The sequence below is a fragment of the Salvelinus fontinalis genome, chromosome 1 (genome assembly GCF_029448725.1).
Source record: "Salvelinus fontinalis isolate EN_2023a chromosome 1, ASM2944872v1, whole genome shotgun sequence".
NCBI classification, from domain to species: Eukaryota; Metazoa; Chordata; class Actinopteri; order Salmoniformes; family Salmonidae; genus Salvelinus; species Salvelinus fontinalis.
In genome coordinates this window covers 84,720,812-84,737,642 of record NC_074665.1, presented here as the reverse complement: position 1 = coordinate 84,737,642, position 16,831 = coordinate 84,720,812, and the positions used below count along the sequence as shown (strand labels likewise).

The window sequence follows — 16,831 nt, the reverse complement described above, 5'->3', positions numbered from 1 at the left end:
GGAAAATAAGGAAGGGGGTGGGTTGTGACTTCTAACGCAGTAGGAAAATAAGGGAGTGGGTTGTGACTTCTAACGCAGTAGGAAAATAAGGAAGGGGGTGGGTTGTGACTTCTAACGCAGTAGAATAATAAGGAAGGGAGTGGGTTGTGACTTCTAACGCAGTAGGAAAATAAGGAAGGGGGTGGGTTGTGACTTCTAACGCAGTAGGAAAATAAGGAAGGGAGTGGGTTGTGACTTCTAATGTGGGAGGGATGATAAGGAAGGGAGTGTTTGTGACTTCTAACGCAGTAGGAAAATAAGGAAGGGAGTGGGTTGTGACTTCTAACACAGTAGGAAAATAAGGAAGGGAATGGGTTGTGACTTCTAACACAGTAGGAAAATAAGGAAGGGAGTGGGTTATGACTTCTAACACAGTAGGAAAATAAGGAAGGGAGTGGGTTGTGACTTCTAATGTGGGAGGGATGATAAGGAAGGGAGTGTTTGTGACTTCTAACGCAGTAGGAAAATAAGGAAGGGGGTGGGTTGTGACTTCTAACGCAGTAGGAAAATAAGGAAGGGAGTGGGTTGTGACTTCTAACACAGTAGGAAAATAAGGAAGGGAGTGGGTTGTGACTTCTAATGTGGGAGGGATGATAAGGAAGGGAGTGTTTGTGACTTCTAACGCAGTAGGAAAATAAGGAAGGGGGTGGGTTGTGACTTCTAACGCCGTAGGAAAATAAGGAAGGGAGTGGGTTGTGACTTCTAATGCGGGAGGGATGATAAGGAAGGGAGTGGGATGTGACACAAAAGCATCCACTCACCGATACGTCAGCTCTTACCCCTGTTACACCTCCAACACGCCAAAACATCTGCTATGCGGATGTCGGCCAATGCTGGTTAACGCTGGTAAACGCTTGATCTGATTGAATCTAGGCCCTAGTGTTGATTTTTCAGTGTAACATTTTGTGAGTTGCAAGGTAACACTGGCTCAGGGAGCGTAAAATTTACTTTATCGATATACCACTATATATCCACTTCTGGACCCGAATTCCAAGTGGTAACTGGGTCACGGAGTAAGTGGTAACCTTGTAGATGTGGACCGGAATACATGTGGTGTCTGCTCTGTCCTTACCTTGATGAGCTCATAAGCTTGGGGTGAACTTCTCTTGGAGAGTGTTCAGTAGAGCAATACAGGCAGTCTGCCATGTTCCTCAATGATCAACGTATTATGACAGACTGTTAGCGAGCTATAACACATGCAGGGTTTGGTTCAATATTACTCAATGATTAACTGATTAACTCATATAAAGAGATAATGATAGCTAAAAGGGGTGGAATAGACCTCAATCAAAACCTCAACCAGTCACTAATTGAGTTATCAATAAGGGGACAGCTGCATCCTGAGCAGATCAGATTAAGGTAAACCTGGTCTCCTGACGATAGGAAACAGGTAAGAGTAAACCGATCTGGAACCAGGCAAGATTAAGCCATCCCCCGTGATAAAATACCATAATAGGAGTCTTACTAGTTGGCTTGTGAGCAGCTAGGGGTCCTTGACTTCAAGCCAAGCTGGGGTAAAGCTGTCAGCCCAGATGTCACCCCAGATGAGTGTATGACTCAGTTATGAATGCAATGCATTGGGGTGGATGGGATATGGATGTAACTGTAATGAGGTGGTGGTCCCCCGACCCCTTCCCTGTCCTTAGCTACACATGCTCCGTAAACAACAGGTGGAGACTAACAGTGAAATTCTTCATCACGACCCCTTCCCTGTCCTTAGCTACACATGCTCCGTAAACAACAGGTGGAGACTAACAGTGAAATGCTTCATCACGACCCCTTCCCTGTCCTTAGCTACACATGCTCCGTAAACAACAGGTGGAGACTAACAGTGAAATGCTTCATCACGACCCCTTCCCTGTCCTTAGCTACACATGCTCCGTAAACAACAGGTGGAGACTAACAGTGAAATGCTTCATCACGACCCCTTCCCTGTCCTTAGCTACACATTCTCCGTAAACAACAGGTGGAGACTAACAGTGAAATGCTTCATCACGACCCCTTCCCTGTCCTTAGCTACACATGCTCCGTAAACAACAGGTGGAGACTAACAGTGAAATGCTTCATCACGACCCCTTCCCTGTCCTTAGCTACACATGCTCCATAAACAACAGGTGGAGACTAACAGTGAAATGCTTCATCACGACCCCTTCCCTGTCCTTAGCTACACATGCTCCGTAAACAACAGGTGGAGACTAACAGTGAAATGCTTCATCACGACCCCTTCCCTGTCCTTTGCTACACATGCTCCATAAACAACAGGTGGAGACTAACAGTGAAATGCTTCATCACGACCCCTTCCCTGTCCTTAGCTACACATGCTCCGTAAACAACAGGTGGAGACTAACAGTGAAATGCTTCATCACGACCCCTTCCCTGTCCTTAGCTACACATGCTCCATAAACAACAGGTGGAGACTAACAGTGAAATGCTTCATCACGACCCCTTCCCTGTCCTTAGCTACACATGCTCCATAAAAAACAGGTGGAGACTAACAGTGAAATGCTTCATCACGACCCCTTCCCTGTCCTTAGCTACACATGCTCCATAAACAACAGGTGGAGACTAACAGTGAAATGCTTCATCACGACCCCTTCCCTGTCCTTAGCTACACATGCTCCATAAACAACAGGTGGAGACTAACAGTGAAATGCTTCATCACGACCCCTTCCCTGTCCTTAGCTACACATTCTCCGTAAACAACAGGTGGAGACTAACAGTGAAATGCTTCATCACGACCCCTTCCCTGTCCTTAGCTACACATGCTCCGTAAACAACAGGTGGAGACTAACAGTGAAATGCTTCATCACGACCCCTTCCCTGTCCTTAGCTACACATGCTCCATAAACAACAGGTGGAGACTAACAGTGAAATTCTTCATCACGACCCCTTCCCTGTCCTTAGCTACACATGCTCCGTAAACAACAGGTGGAGACTAACAGTGAAATGCTTCATCACGACCCCTTCCCTGTCCTTAGCTACACATTCTCCGTAAACAACAGGTGGAGACTAACAGTGAAATGCTTCATCACGACCCCTTCCCTGTCCTTAGCTACACATGCTCCGTAAACAACAGGTGGAGACTAACAGTGAAATGCTTCATCACGACCCCTTCCCTGTCCTTAGCTACACATGCTCCATAAACAACAGGTGGAGACTAACAGTGAAATGCTTCATCACGACCCCTTCCCTGTCCTTAGCTACACATGCTCCGTAAACAACAGGTGGAGACTAACAGTGAAATGCTTCATCACGACACCTTCCCTGTCCTTAGCTACACATGCTCCATAAACAACAGGTGGAGACTAACAGTGAAATGCTTCATCACGACCCCTTCCCTGTCCTTAGCTACACATGCTCCGTAAACAACAGGTGGAGACTAACAGTGAAATGCTTCATCACAACCCCTTCCCTGTCCTTAGCTACACATGCTCCATAAACAACAGGTGGAGACTAACAGTGAAATGCTTCATCACGACCCCTTCCCTGTCCTTAGCTACACATGCTCCATAAACAACAGGTGGAGACTAACAGTGAAATGCTTCATCACGACCCCTTCCCTGTCCTTAGCTACACATGCTCCATAAACAACAGGTGGAGACTAACAGTGAAATGCTTCATCACGACCCCTTCCCTGTCCTTAGCTACACATGCTCCATAAACAACAGGTGGAGACTAACAGTGAAATGCTTCATCACGACCCCTTCCCTGTCCTTAGCTACACATTCTCCGTAAACAACAGGTGGAGACTAACAGTGAAATGCTTCATCACGACCCCTTCCCTGTCCTTAGCTACACATGCTCCGTAAACAACAGGTGGAGACTAACAGTGAAATGCTTCATCACGACCCCTTCCCTGTCCTTAGCTACACATGCTCCATAAACAACAGGTGGAGACTAACAGTGAAATTCTTCATCACGACCCCTTCCCTGTCCTTAGCTACACATGCTCCATAAACAACAGGTGGAGACTAACAGTGAAATGCTTCATCACGACCCCTTCCCTGTCCTTAGCTACACATGCTCCGTAAACAACAGGTGGAGACTAACAGTGAAATGCTTCATCACGACCCCTTCCCTGTCCTTAGCTACACATGCTCCGTAAACAACAGGTGGAGACTAACAGTGAAATGCTTCATCACGACCCCTTCCCTGTCCTTAGCTACACATGCTCCGTAAACAACAGGTGGAGACTAACAGTGAAATGCTTCATCACGACCCCTTCCCTGTCCTTTGCTACACATGCTCCATAAACAACAGGTGGAGACTAACAGTGAAATGCTTCATCACGACCCCTTCCCTGTCCTTAGCTACACATGCTCCGTAAACAACAGGTGGAGACTAACAGTGAAATGCTTCATCACGACCCCTTCCCTGTCCTTAGCTACACATGCTCCATAAACAACAGGTGGAGACTAACAGTGAAATGCTTCATCACGACCCCTTCCCTGTCCTTAGCTACACATGCTCCATAAAAAACAGGTGGAGACTAACAGTGAAATGCTTCATCACGACCCCTTCCCTGTCCTTAGCTACACATGCTCCATAAACAACAGGTGGAGACTAACAGTGAAATGCTTCATCACGACCCCTTCCCTGTCCTTAGCTACACATTCTCCGTAAACAACAGGTGGAGACTAACAGTGAAATGCTTCATCACGACCCCTTCCCTGTCCTTAGCTACACATGCTCCGTAAACAACAGGTGGAGACTAACAGTGAAATGCTTCATCACGACCCCTTCCCTGTCCTTAGCTACACATGCTCCATAAACAACAGGTGGAGACTAACAGTGAAATTCTTCATCACGACCCCTTCCCTGTCCTTAGCTACACATGCTCCGTAAACAACAGGTGGAGACTAACAGTGAAATGCTTCATCACGACCCCTTCCCTGTCCTTAGCTACACATTCTCCGTAAACAACAGGTGGAGACTAACAGTGAAATGCTTCATCACGACCCCTTCCCTGTCCTTAGCTACACATGCTCCGTAAACAACAGGTGGAGACTAACAGTGAAATGCTTCATCACGACCCCTTCCCTGTCCTTAGCTACACATGCTCCATAAACAACAGGTGGAGACTAACAGTGAAATGCTTCATCACGACCCCTTCCCTGTCCTTAGCTACACATGCTCCGTAAACAACAGGTGGAGACTAACAGTGAAATGCTTCATCACGACACCTTCCCTGTCCTTAGCTACACATGCTCCATAAACAACAGGTGGAGACTAACAATAAAATGCTTCATCACGACCCCTTCCCTGTCCTTAGCTACACATGCTCCGTAAACAACAGGTGGAGACTAACAGTGAAATGCTTCATCACAACCCCTTCCCTGTCCTTAGCTACACATGCTCCATAAACAACAGGTGGAGACTAACAGTGAAATGCTTCATCACGACCCCTTCCCTGTCCTTAGCTACACATGCTCCATAAACAACAGGTGGAGACTAACAGTGAAATGCTTCATCACGACCCCTTCCCTGTCCTTAGCTACACATGCTCCATAAACAACAGGTGGAGACTAACAGTGAAATGCTTCATCACGACCCCTTCCCTGTCCTTAGCTACACATGCTCCATAAACAACAGGTGGAGACTAACAGTGAAATGCTTCATCACGACCCCTTCCCTGTCCTTAGCTACACATTCTCCGTAAACAACAGGTGGAGACTAACAGTGAAATGCTTCATCACGACCCCTTCCCTGTCCTTAGCTACACATGCTCCGTAAACAACAGGTGGAGACTAACAGTGAAATGCTTCATCACGACCCCTTCCCTGTCCTTAGCTACACATGCTCCATAAACAACAGGTGGAGACTAACAGTGAAATTCTTCATCACGACCCCTTCCCTGTCCTTAGCTACACATGCTCCGTAAACAACAGGTGGAGACTAACAGTGAAATGCTTCATCACGACCCCTTCCCTGTCCTTAGCTACACATGCTCCGTAAACAACAGGTGGAGACTAACAGTGAAATGCTTCATCACGACCCCTTCCCTGTCCTTAGCTACACATGCTCCGTAAACAACAGGTGGAGACTAACAGTGAAATGCTTCATCACGACCCCTTCCCTGTCCTTAGCTACACATGCTCCGTAAACAACAGGTGGAGACTAACAGTGAAATGCTTCATCACGAGCCCTTCCCAACAATGCAGGGAGAAAGAAAATAGAGAAGTAATAGAAAAGTAAAACACATAAAAGTAATAATAGATACACAATGAGTAATAATATTTTGACTATATTCAATGGCTACCAGTACTGAGTGGATGTGCAGGGGTACGTGGTCATTGAGGTAGACATGTACATGTAACTAGGAATAAAGTGACAGATGGTCAACAGTAGCAGCAGCGTATGTGATGAGTCAAAAAAGTTAGTGCAAAAAGAGTCAATGCAGATAGTCCGGGTAGCTGTTAGTTCACTTTTAAGCAGTTTTATGGCTTGGGGGTAGAAGCTGTTCAAAGTCTTGCTGGTTCCAGACTTGGTGCATTGGTACCGTTTGATGTGCGGTAGCAGAGAAAACATTCAGTGACTTGAGTGGCTGGAGTCTAACAATTTTTAGATTGGGCCATATGCACTACCCTCTGTAGCACCTTGCGATCGGATGCCAAGCAGTTGCCATACCAAGCGGTGATGCCGCCAGTCAATATGCTCTCAATGGTGGTAGCTGGTAAGCATTTTGAGGATCTGAGGGCCCATGTCAAATCTTTTCAGCCTCCTGAGGGGGAAGCGGTGTTGTAGTGCCCTCTTCATGACTGTCTTGGTGTGTTTTGACCATGATAGGTCCTTAGTGATGTGGAAACTGAGGAACTTGAAGCTCTCGACCCGCTACACTACAGCCCCGTCGATGTGAATAGGGGTGTGCCCTCCGTTTCCTGTAGTTCATGATCAACTCCTATGTCTTGCTGACGTTGATGGAGAGGTTGTTGTCCTACCATCTCTCACAGTCACATCAGAATTAGACATTCATACATTTTTCTCAAACGTCAATGTCTAAGTAATTCCAAACGTCAAATTTTTAACTGTTTAAGGTTAGGTTTAGGCATTGACTACACATTTTTAAGGTCAGGTTTAAATCAGGTGTTAACTCCAAATTCTTAAATTAAGGCATTAACTCCAAATGGTTAAGGTAAGGGTTAAGGTTTGGGATAGGCTAAAAACAAATATTTTAAAAACGACTTTCTATCACTTGATTCAAACTTACGCCCATCCGCCATTCCCGTCCACATCGTCATAGCAAAACCGAAATCGACTTGAAGGTAACAGCACTCACTGTTAACCCTAGTGGCCAGTTTCCACTATGGTGTTGGACACCATGGTGTTCCACTCCACAGTCATTCATGGCTTTAGAAGCTTCTGATAGGTGAATTGACATAATTTGAGTCAATTGGAGGTGTACCTGTGGATGTATTTCAAGGCCTACCTTCAAACTCAGTGCCTCTTTGCTTTACGTCATGGGAAAATCAAAAGAAATCAGCCAAAACCTCAGAAAAAAATGGTAGACCTCCACAAGTCTGGTTCATCCTTTGGATCAATTTCCAAAGACCTGAAGGTACCGTGTTCATCTGTACAAACAATAGTACGCAAGTATAAACACCATGGGAACACGAAACCATCATACCGCTCAGGAAGGAGACGCGTTCTGTCTCCTAGAGGTGAACGTACTTTGGTGCGAAAAGTGCAAATCAATCCCAGAACAACAGCAAAGGACCTTGTGAAGATGCTGGAGGAAACAGGTACAAAAGTATCGATATCCACAGTAAAACGAGTCCTACATCGACATAACCTGAAAGGCCGCTCAGCAAGAAGCCACTGCCCCAAAACCGCCATAAAAAGCCAGACTACGGTTTGCAACACATATCGTACTTTTTGGAGAAATGTCCTCTGGTCTGATGAAACAAAAATAGAACTGTTTGGCCAGAATGACCATCATTATGTTTGGAGGAAAAAGCGGGAGGCTTGCAAGCCGAAGAACACTATCACAACCGTGAAGCATGGGGGTGGCAGCATCATGTTGTGGGGGTGCTTTGCTGCAGGAAGGAATGGACTATTCACAAAATAGATGGCATCTTGAGGAGGGAAATGATGTGGATATATTGAAGCAACATCTCAAGACATCAGTCAGGAAGTTAAAGCTTGGTCACAAATGGGTCTTCCAAATGGACAATGACCCCAAGCATCCTTCCAAATTTGTGGCAAAATGGCTTAAGGACAACAAAGTCAAGGTATTGGAGTTGCCATCACAAAGCCCTGACCTCAATCCTATAGAACATTTGTGGGTGTAACGGATGTGAAATGGCTAGCTAGTTAGCGGGTACGCGCTAGTAGCATTTCAATCAGTTACGTCACTAGCTCTGAGACTTAAGTAGTGTTGCCCCTTGCTCTGCAAGGGCCGCGGCTTTTGTGGAGCGATGGGTAACGAGGCTTCGTGGTTGACTGTTGTTGATGTGTGCAGAGGGTCCCTGGTTCGCGCCCGTGTCGGGGCGAGGGGACGGTTTAAAGTTATACTGTTACATTGGTGCCGTGACCCGGATCACTGGTTGCTGCGGAAAAGGAGGAGGTTGAAAGGGGGGTGAGTGTAACGGATGTGAAATGGCTAGCTAGTTAGCGGGTACGCGCTAGTAGCATTTCAATCAGTTACGTCACTAGCTCTGAGACTTAAGTAGTGTTGCCCCTTGCTCTGCAAGGGCCGCGGCTTTTGTGGAGCGATGGGTAACGACCGTGCTTCGTGGGTGACTGTTGTCGATGTGTGCAGAGGGTCCCTGGTTCGCGCCCGTGTCGGGGCGAGGGGACGGTACTAAAGTTATACTGTTACATGGGCAGAACTGAAAAAGCATGTGTGAGCAAGGACGCCTACAAACCTGACTCAGTTACACCAGCTCTGTCAGGAGGAATGGGCCAAAATTCACCCAACTTATTGTGGGAAGCTTGTGGAAGGCTACCCGAAACGTTTGACCCAAGTTAAAGAATTTAAAGGCAATGCTACCAAATACTAATTGAGTGTAAGTGAACTTCTGACCCACTGGAAATATGATGAAAGAAATAAAAGCTGAAATAAATAATTCTCTCTGCTGTTATTCTGACATTTCACATTCTTAAAATAATAGTGGTGATCCTAACTGACATAAGACAGGGAATTTTTACTTAAAAATGTCAGGAATTGTGAAAAACTGAGTTTAAATGTATTTGGCTAAGGTGTATGTAAACTTCCGCCTTCAACTGTATGTCATGGGTGAAAATGTATTATTAAATACATTTAATTGATTGATTGAAACTCACATTCTGGACACGTTGATCAGTCCCCTGAAGGCATTGCTTGAAACTTCTGTCAATGGCAGATGAATTAGTCTTCTAAAAATAATACACAAAGAAAGAACATGTTTTAAAAACGTGTATCCTAAGGTATTATGATGAAGGCAAAGCACACCAGTAGGTACTGTACTGATGCCCTCATTGTAAATACGAATTTGTTTCTTAATCGACTGGTTGCATTGAAAGGTTAAATAAATAAACAAATCATAAATAATCAGCTCGACAAACGTGCATTTTAACAAACACTGTATACATATTAACGCTATAATTTTAAAATATCTGTACAATTCCTCCTCAAAAACCGAATAGAATTGTATGCTACTTACAAGTTTCGAATAAACGAAGGAGCGACTCGGGACCTTAGTTGCGTTTCCCTCGTGCAGCTGAGTTTCTCTCCCGTTTCTCTCCCGTTTGTGGAACATGTATCGCTCTTCATTGAACATTCGCAAATGGAAGGACAAGTAAAAGTCCAGCAGGAGCGCACATTCAGGACACCGGACAGCGCGAGAAGAACCCACACCGTCCGCGGGACTGGTACCATCCTGTAGTCTATGCTATGTGGGCACTTTGTCAACCGCTCCCCCCTTCCCCCAACTGTCACTTTCTCCAGAGAAAACCAATAAAACCGTCCTCAGACACTACTTGACAAAGAGGAGAAAAGAGAGGACTGGTATCGTTTCCACCTGCCTGCGCTCGTGCTGTACTTGTACCTACTGTATCTTGTGTGCGTCACTCAGTCATTAGTCACTCAGCACCCAACAAGGTTACAGTTAGAGCCCAGTCCTGACAGGGTCACACCATAACCACTCTACTCTCCCCCCAACCCCAATTCATGGCAGTTTAATGTGTTATACATTAAATCATGTGAACATGAGTGTGGTTTTATGAGGGGTGTATGAAACCTTGGCGAGGCAGCTGTGTGGCTATATAACCCTCATGATTTTAACCTTCAGGCCTGTCAAGCAGTGGACTCCTTCCTTAGAACGTCCAAGAGTCAGTTTAAGCTAGAGAATTTTTTTGTTGTTGCATGGGCGGTGTCTCAATCCATCTCATCCACCTATGGCAGCCTTCCGCATCTGCGGTGCAAAGTGGCCGAGCTACAGTGGTGTTTGTCAGACAATGAAGACATCCGAAAATCGCTCTTCACGAAAACGGCTGTAGAGTTGGAACGGTTTGGCCTACAAAAAAATATGACCACTCTCACTCTCTCGATAGTGGTCTTTGCTTTATGACTCCCACAAGCCCCACATGATTATTCTGAAGTCTGTACCATCCACATGCCAACTTCTGTTTGTAAAGTCTGAACCGTTTGGGCTACAAACTAATGTGACCCCACTGTGGAAAGATAACATTCTCACCAACACAATGATGTTCTCCATTTTGCTCTACCACCCCCCACAATCCATAAAGGTTACCAGTACTGGTTTAAAAAACGAATGGAAGTATGGAGGTAGATTTGTGTCTACCCCAAAAAAGAGGTTAAATATGTGTAAAAATATATATATTTCCGGAGCTTTTTTAAATCTCCTAGATATAGGACAAACACTTCAAAAAATATTTGATATATTTATAATATATAGTCCTAAAATTCAAAATCAAATAGCTAAATAATCCATAGTATGACCATCTTAAAACAATTCCATAATTCATTTTATAACTCCCCCAACAGCGTAGACTCTAGAGAATAACTGCTCATCTCCTCATTTGACCATTCAGACCTAGCATGTTTTAAAAATGTCATTGTACTGTGTACACCCATGTGTATCCTGTGCATATGACAAATACACTTGACTTGAGATGGAGTGGAGGGACACAGGAAATCATACACATGGTAAAAAAAATGAATGAGTTCCAATTTCCACTGTTAAAACCCCCTAGAGTCGATGTCCGCTCCCCCTCGGAAAACGAATTAGACGCACCGGTTTGAGTGTGTCAAGAACTACAATGCTGCTGGGTATTTCATGCGCAACAGTTTCCCGTGTGTATCAAGAATGGTCCACCACCCAAAGGACATCCAGCCAACTTGAAACAACAGGGGAGAGCATTGGAGTCAACGTGGGCCAGCTTTTGACACCTTGTAGTCCATGCCCCGGCGAATTGAAGCTGTTCTGAGGGCAAAAGGGTGAGCAAGTCAATAGTGGGAAGGTGTTCCTAATGTTTTGTACACTCAGTGTATATGGAAGTAGTTTAGTGTCAATATGTTAAGTTAAATATGGGTAAAAGTAGTTAAATATACAAAAGTAGAAAAGTTAAATGAGTGGATTCGGCTATTTCAGCCACACCCGTTGCTGACAGGTGATTCAAATTCAGCACACAACCATGCAATCTTCATAGACAAACATCGGCAGTAGAATGACCTTACTGAAGATCACACTGACTTTCAACGTGGCATCGTCATAGGATGCCACCTTTCAGCTTCATGAAATGGGTTTCCATGGCTAAGCAGCCACACACAAGCCTAAGATCACCATGTGCAATGCCAAGAGTCGGCTGGAGAGGTGTAAAGCTCACTGCCATTGGACTCTGGAGCAGTGGAAACACGTTCTCTGGAGTGATGAATAACGCTTCACCATCTGGCAGTCTGAAGGACGAATCTGGGTTTGGTGGATGCCAGGAGAACGCTACCTGCCCCAATGAAAAGTGCCAACTGTAAAGTTTGGTGAAGCTGAAATATTGGTAAGGGGCTGTTTTTCATGGTTCAGGTCCCTTAGTTCCAGTGAAGATAAATCTTGACACTACAGCATACAATGACATTCTAGACGATTCTGTGATTCCAACTTTGTGGCAACAGTTTGGGGAAGGTCCTTTCCTGTTTCAGCATGACAATGCCTCCGTGCACAAAGCGAGGTCCATACAGAAATGGTTTGTCGAGAGCGGTGTGGAGTAATGGAAGGCAATGTTCCATCATGAAGTGGAAAGCCTTCCCAGAAGAGTGGAGGCTGTCGTAGCAGCAAAGGGGAAACCAACTCCATATTAATGCCCATGATTTTGGAATGAGATGTTTGATGAGCAGGTGTCCACATGCATTTGGTCAAGTAGTGTATTTCCTCATCTTTCTTGTATCTCTCAGATATATGACAGACATTTTAAAACAAACATCCTTTTGATTTATTTGCCCATGTTTCTATTTGCTAATAGCAGTAAGGCCAAATTCAATGTTTAATCAAATTCTTTTTTTGTATATTTTTTGGGATACCTAAAGGGGTCCTACAATTTTAAATCAAAAAGCTAAATGATCCCTGGTACGACCATCTTAAAACAATTCCATCCGGCTTAGACTCTTAAGGATTAAGAGAGGAGTTTTATTTAGCAATACCGCGTTTAACGGTTTGGAACAGATGCACGTGGTCAAAGATAAATAACAAAAGACACAGTTGAATGAAATTTGCTCAAATTTAAGGAGGCAAACGTCCACAGGTTAAGCCAAGCTTAAGGGCCCGGGTAAAAAGGCTCTCTAAGGTCAGGGCCTGACACCGGGTATATAAATAATATTATAAACTGGGTGGTATGAGCCCTGAATGCTGATTGGCTGACTCTGCGATGCGTCGTGCCTAAGAACAGCCCTTAGCCGTGGTATAATAGCCATATACCACACCCCCTCGTGCCTTATTGCTTAAATTTATAAACTGGGTGGTTTGAGCTCTGAATGCTGATTGCCTGACAGCCATGGTATATCAGACTGTATACCATGAGTATGACAAAACACTTATTTTTACTGCTCTAATTCCGTCTGTAAACTGTTTACAATAGCAATAAGGCACCTTGTGGGTTTGTGATATATGGCCAATATACCACGGCTTAGAGCCGGGAGGGAGGAGAGGTGGAAGGGAGGAGAGGTAAAAGGGAGGAGAGGGAGAGGGGAGAAGTGGGGGACAGGAGGAGAGGTGGAAGGGAGGAGAGGTGGAAGAGGAGAGGTGGAAGGGAGGAGAGGTGGAAGAGGAGACGTGGAAGGGAGGAGAGGTGGAAGGGGAGTGGTGGAAGGGAGGAGAGGTGGAAGGGAGGAGATGTGGAAGGGAGGAGAGGTGGAAGGGTGAGTGGTGGAAGGGAGGAGACGTGGAAGGGAGGAGAGGTGGAAGGGGAGTGGTGGAAGGGAGGAGAGGTGGAAGAGGAGAGGTAGAAGGGAGGAAAGGTGGAAGGGAGGAGAGGTGGAAGAGGAGAGATAGAAGGGAGGAGAGATGGAAGGGAGGCGAGGTGGAAGAGGAGAGGTGGAAGGGAGGAGAGGTGGAAGAGGAGACGTGAAAGGGAGGAGAGGTCTAAGGGGAGTGGTGGAAGGGAGGAGAGGTGGAAGGGGAGTGGTGGAAGGGAGGAGACGTGGAAGAGGAGAGGTGGAAGGGGAATGGTGGAAGGGAGGAGAGGTGGAAGGGGAATGGTGGAAGGGAGGAGACGTGGAAGGGAGGAGAGGTGGAAGGGGAGTGGTGGAAGGGAGGAGACGTAGAAGAGGAGAGGTGGAAGGGAAATGGTGGAAGGGAGGAGAGGTGGAAGGGGAGTGGTGGAAGGGAGGAGACGTGGAAGGGAGGAGAGGTGGAAGGGGAGTGGTGGAAGGGAGGAGACGTGGAAGAGAAGAGGTGGAAGGGAGGAGACGTGGAAGAGGAGAGGTGGAAGGGGAATGGTGGAAGGGAGGAGAGGTGGAAGGGGAATGGTGGAAGGGAGGAGAGGTGGAAGAGGAGAAGTGGAAGGGAGGAGAGGTGGAAGAGGAGAGATGGAAGAGGAGAGGTGGAAGGGGAGATGTGGAAGGGAGGAGAGGTGGAAGAGGAGAGATGGAAGAGGAGAGGTGGAAGAGGAGAGGTGGAAGGGAGGAGAGGTGGAAGAGGAGAGGTGGAAGGGAGGAGAGGTGGAAGAGGAGAGGTGGAAGAGGAGAGGTGGAAGAGGAGAGATGGAAGAGGAGAGGTGGAAGGGGAGATGTGGAAGGGAGGAGAGGTGGAAGAGGAGAGGTGGAAGGGAGGAGAGGTGGAAGAGGAGAGGTGGAAGGGAGGAGAGGTGGAAGAGGAGAGGTGGAAGGGAGGAGAGGTGGAAGAGGAGAGGTGGAAGAGGAGAGATGGAAGGGAGGAGAGGTGGAAGGGAGGAGAGGTGGAAGAGGAGAGGTGGAAGGGAGGAGAGGTGGAAGAGGAGAGGTGGAAGGGAGGAGAGGTGGAAGAGGAGAGGTGGAAGGGAGGAGAGGTGGAAGAGGAGAGGTGGAAGAGGAGAGATGGAAGGGAGGAGAGGTGGAAGGGAGGAGAGGTGGAAGAGGAGAGGTGGAAGAGGAGATGGAAGGGAGGAGAGGTGGAAGAGGAGAGGTGGAAGGGAGGAGAGGTGGAAGATTAGAGGTGGAAGAGGATAGGTCGAAGGGAGGAGAGGTGGAAGGGAGGAGAGGTGGAAGAGGATAGGTAGAAGGGAGGAGAGGTGGAAGGGAGGAGAGGTGGAAGGGAGGAGTGGTGGAAGGGAGGATTGGTGGAAGAGGAGAGGTGGAAGAGGAGAGGTGGAAGGGAGGAGAGGTGGAAGAGGAGTGGTGGAAGGCAGGAGAGGTAGAAGGGAGGAGTGGTGGAAGGGAGGAGTGGTGGAAGGGAGGAGAGGTGGAAGAGGAGTGGTGGAAGGGAGGAGAGGTAGAAGGGAGGAGTGGTGGAAGGGAGGAGAGGTAGAAGAGGAGAGGTGGAAGGGAGGAGAGGTGGAAGAGGAGAGAGGTTGAAGGGAGGAGAGGTGGAAGAGGAGAGGTTGAAGGGAGGAGAGGTGGAAGAGGAGGAGAGGTGGAAGAGGAGAGGTGGAAGAGGAGAGGTTGAAGGAAGGAGAGATGGAAGGGAGGAGAGGTGGAAGAGGAGAGGTGGAAGAGGAGAGGTGGAAGACACAATATGTGAATTTATCGTCCCCCATCTATCTTCAGAGTTCGTACTGTTAGGTGACTTAAACTGGGACATGCTTAACACCCCGGCCATCCTACAATCTAAGCTAGATGCCCTCAATCTCACTCAAATTATCAAGGAACCTACCAGGTACAACCCTAAATCCGTAACCATGGGCACCCTCTTAGATATCATCCTGACCAACTTGCCCTCTAAATAAACCTCTGCTCTAATCAACCAGGATCTCAGCGATCACTGCCTCATTGCCTGCGTCTGTAATGGGTCCGTGGTTAAACGACCACCCCTCATCACTGTCAAACGCTCCCTAAAACACTTCACTTTTGCTTTTCAAAAGTGCCTTACTCACCATCTTAAATAAGCATGCCCCATTCAAAATATGTAGAACTAAGAACAGATATAGCCATTGGTTCACCCCAGACTTGACTGCCCTTGACCAGCACAAAAACATAATGTGGCTTTCTGCATTTGCATCGAATAGCCCCTGCTATACTCAACTTTTCAGGGAAGTCAGGAACCAATACACTCAGTCAGTTAGGAAAGCTAAGGCTAGCTTTTTCAAACATAAATTTGCTTCCTGTAGCACTAATTCCAAAAAGTTTTGGGACACTGTAAAGTAGATGGAGAATAAGAGCACCTCCTCCCTGCTGCCCACTGCACTAAGAGAGTAAGAGACATTGTCACCACCGATAAAACTACGATAATCAATAGTTTCAATAAGCAATTTTGAATGACAGTCATCCAATATGCTGTAATATAAAAAATAATATAAAATAATATTGGTCTCCCTCATCTTAAACGGCACCGACTGCCACTGCACTGTACCACATTGTGGCCTAGTTTCAAAACAATAAATAAATAAAAAATATTTCTAAGTGTCTTCAGTCAACGTCAGTACTATTTAATCTCTGAGGTCATGTTCAAAGAGAGTAAGAGAGAAACCACTTTAGGAGGAGCCCTCCAGTTGTTATAGATTGTGCATGTCCTCCATCCTCTGCTCTTATCCAGCTGCTCTCTGTCTTGTTAGTGTCATTCGCTGTGTGATTGTGATTCAGGGCTTTTGTGTTTAGCTGTTGTTGCACTGCCTTTGTAGACGTCATGACAGCCCCAGGCAGACCCTGATGGTTAGCAGCCGTCTTCATAATACTTCACAGGTCGGGTCTCTTGGACTGACTGCGGCACTCTCCCATGCAAACCCGAGTTCAAATACTAGTTGAAGTCTTTCAAATACATTGAGCGTCTGCTTTATCCTGCATGTCATCTCGTAAACCCAGAAGTGAGATGCTCCAACCGTCGGTAGCTCCACCACCATTTTTCTGCAAGTTGCTGGCAATTCTATGGGCCAAATGTCCCCTCTCCTTCCGAAATGTGAAAGATGCAAACACCTGTGAAATAATGATGTCCAAATGATCAGTGACGGAAATATCTTCCCACTAGAACAAAGTTCGTCATTAGTTGTCACATCACACAGTCTATTGAAAGCAATACGATATAATTCATGCTAAGTGCATCTGTACACAAAAGATTAGCCTGAATGGAGTGGCAGGTCGGCAGGTTAGCACTGTCTTTTGGTTCTATTGCAATAGACAAGCTCAATCAAGCACAGATACATTTGAAATCATTTCAAATAGTATCTGAACCCAGGT

The 16,831-nt window shown here is 46.3% G+C and overlaps 1 protein-coding gene across 1 annotated transcript in view; it reads right to left on the bottom strand.

The window, feature by feature from the left end:
* Window positions 1–9,980, bottom strand: part of LOC129862859 (lutropin-choriogonadotropic hormone receptor-like) — a 47,060-nt gene extending 37,080 nt beyond the window's left edge. The window contains exons 1-2 of the mRNA XM_055934917.1: window positions 9,681–9,980; window positions 9,322–9,393 (exon numbers count right to left, since the gene is read on the bottom strand). Coding sequence (XP_055790892.1) covers window positions 9,322–9,393; window positions 9,681–9,895 — 287 coding nt within the window. The 5' untranslated portion in view covers window positions 9,896–9,980. The remainder of the gene's footprint in view (window positions 1–9,321; window positions 9,394–9,680) is intronic.
* Between the last annotated feature and the right edge of the window lie 6,851 nt (window positions 9,981–16,831).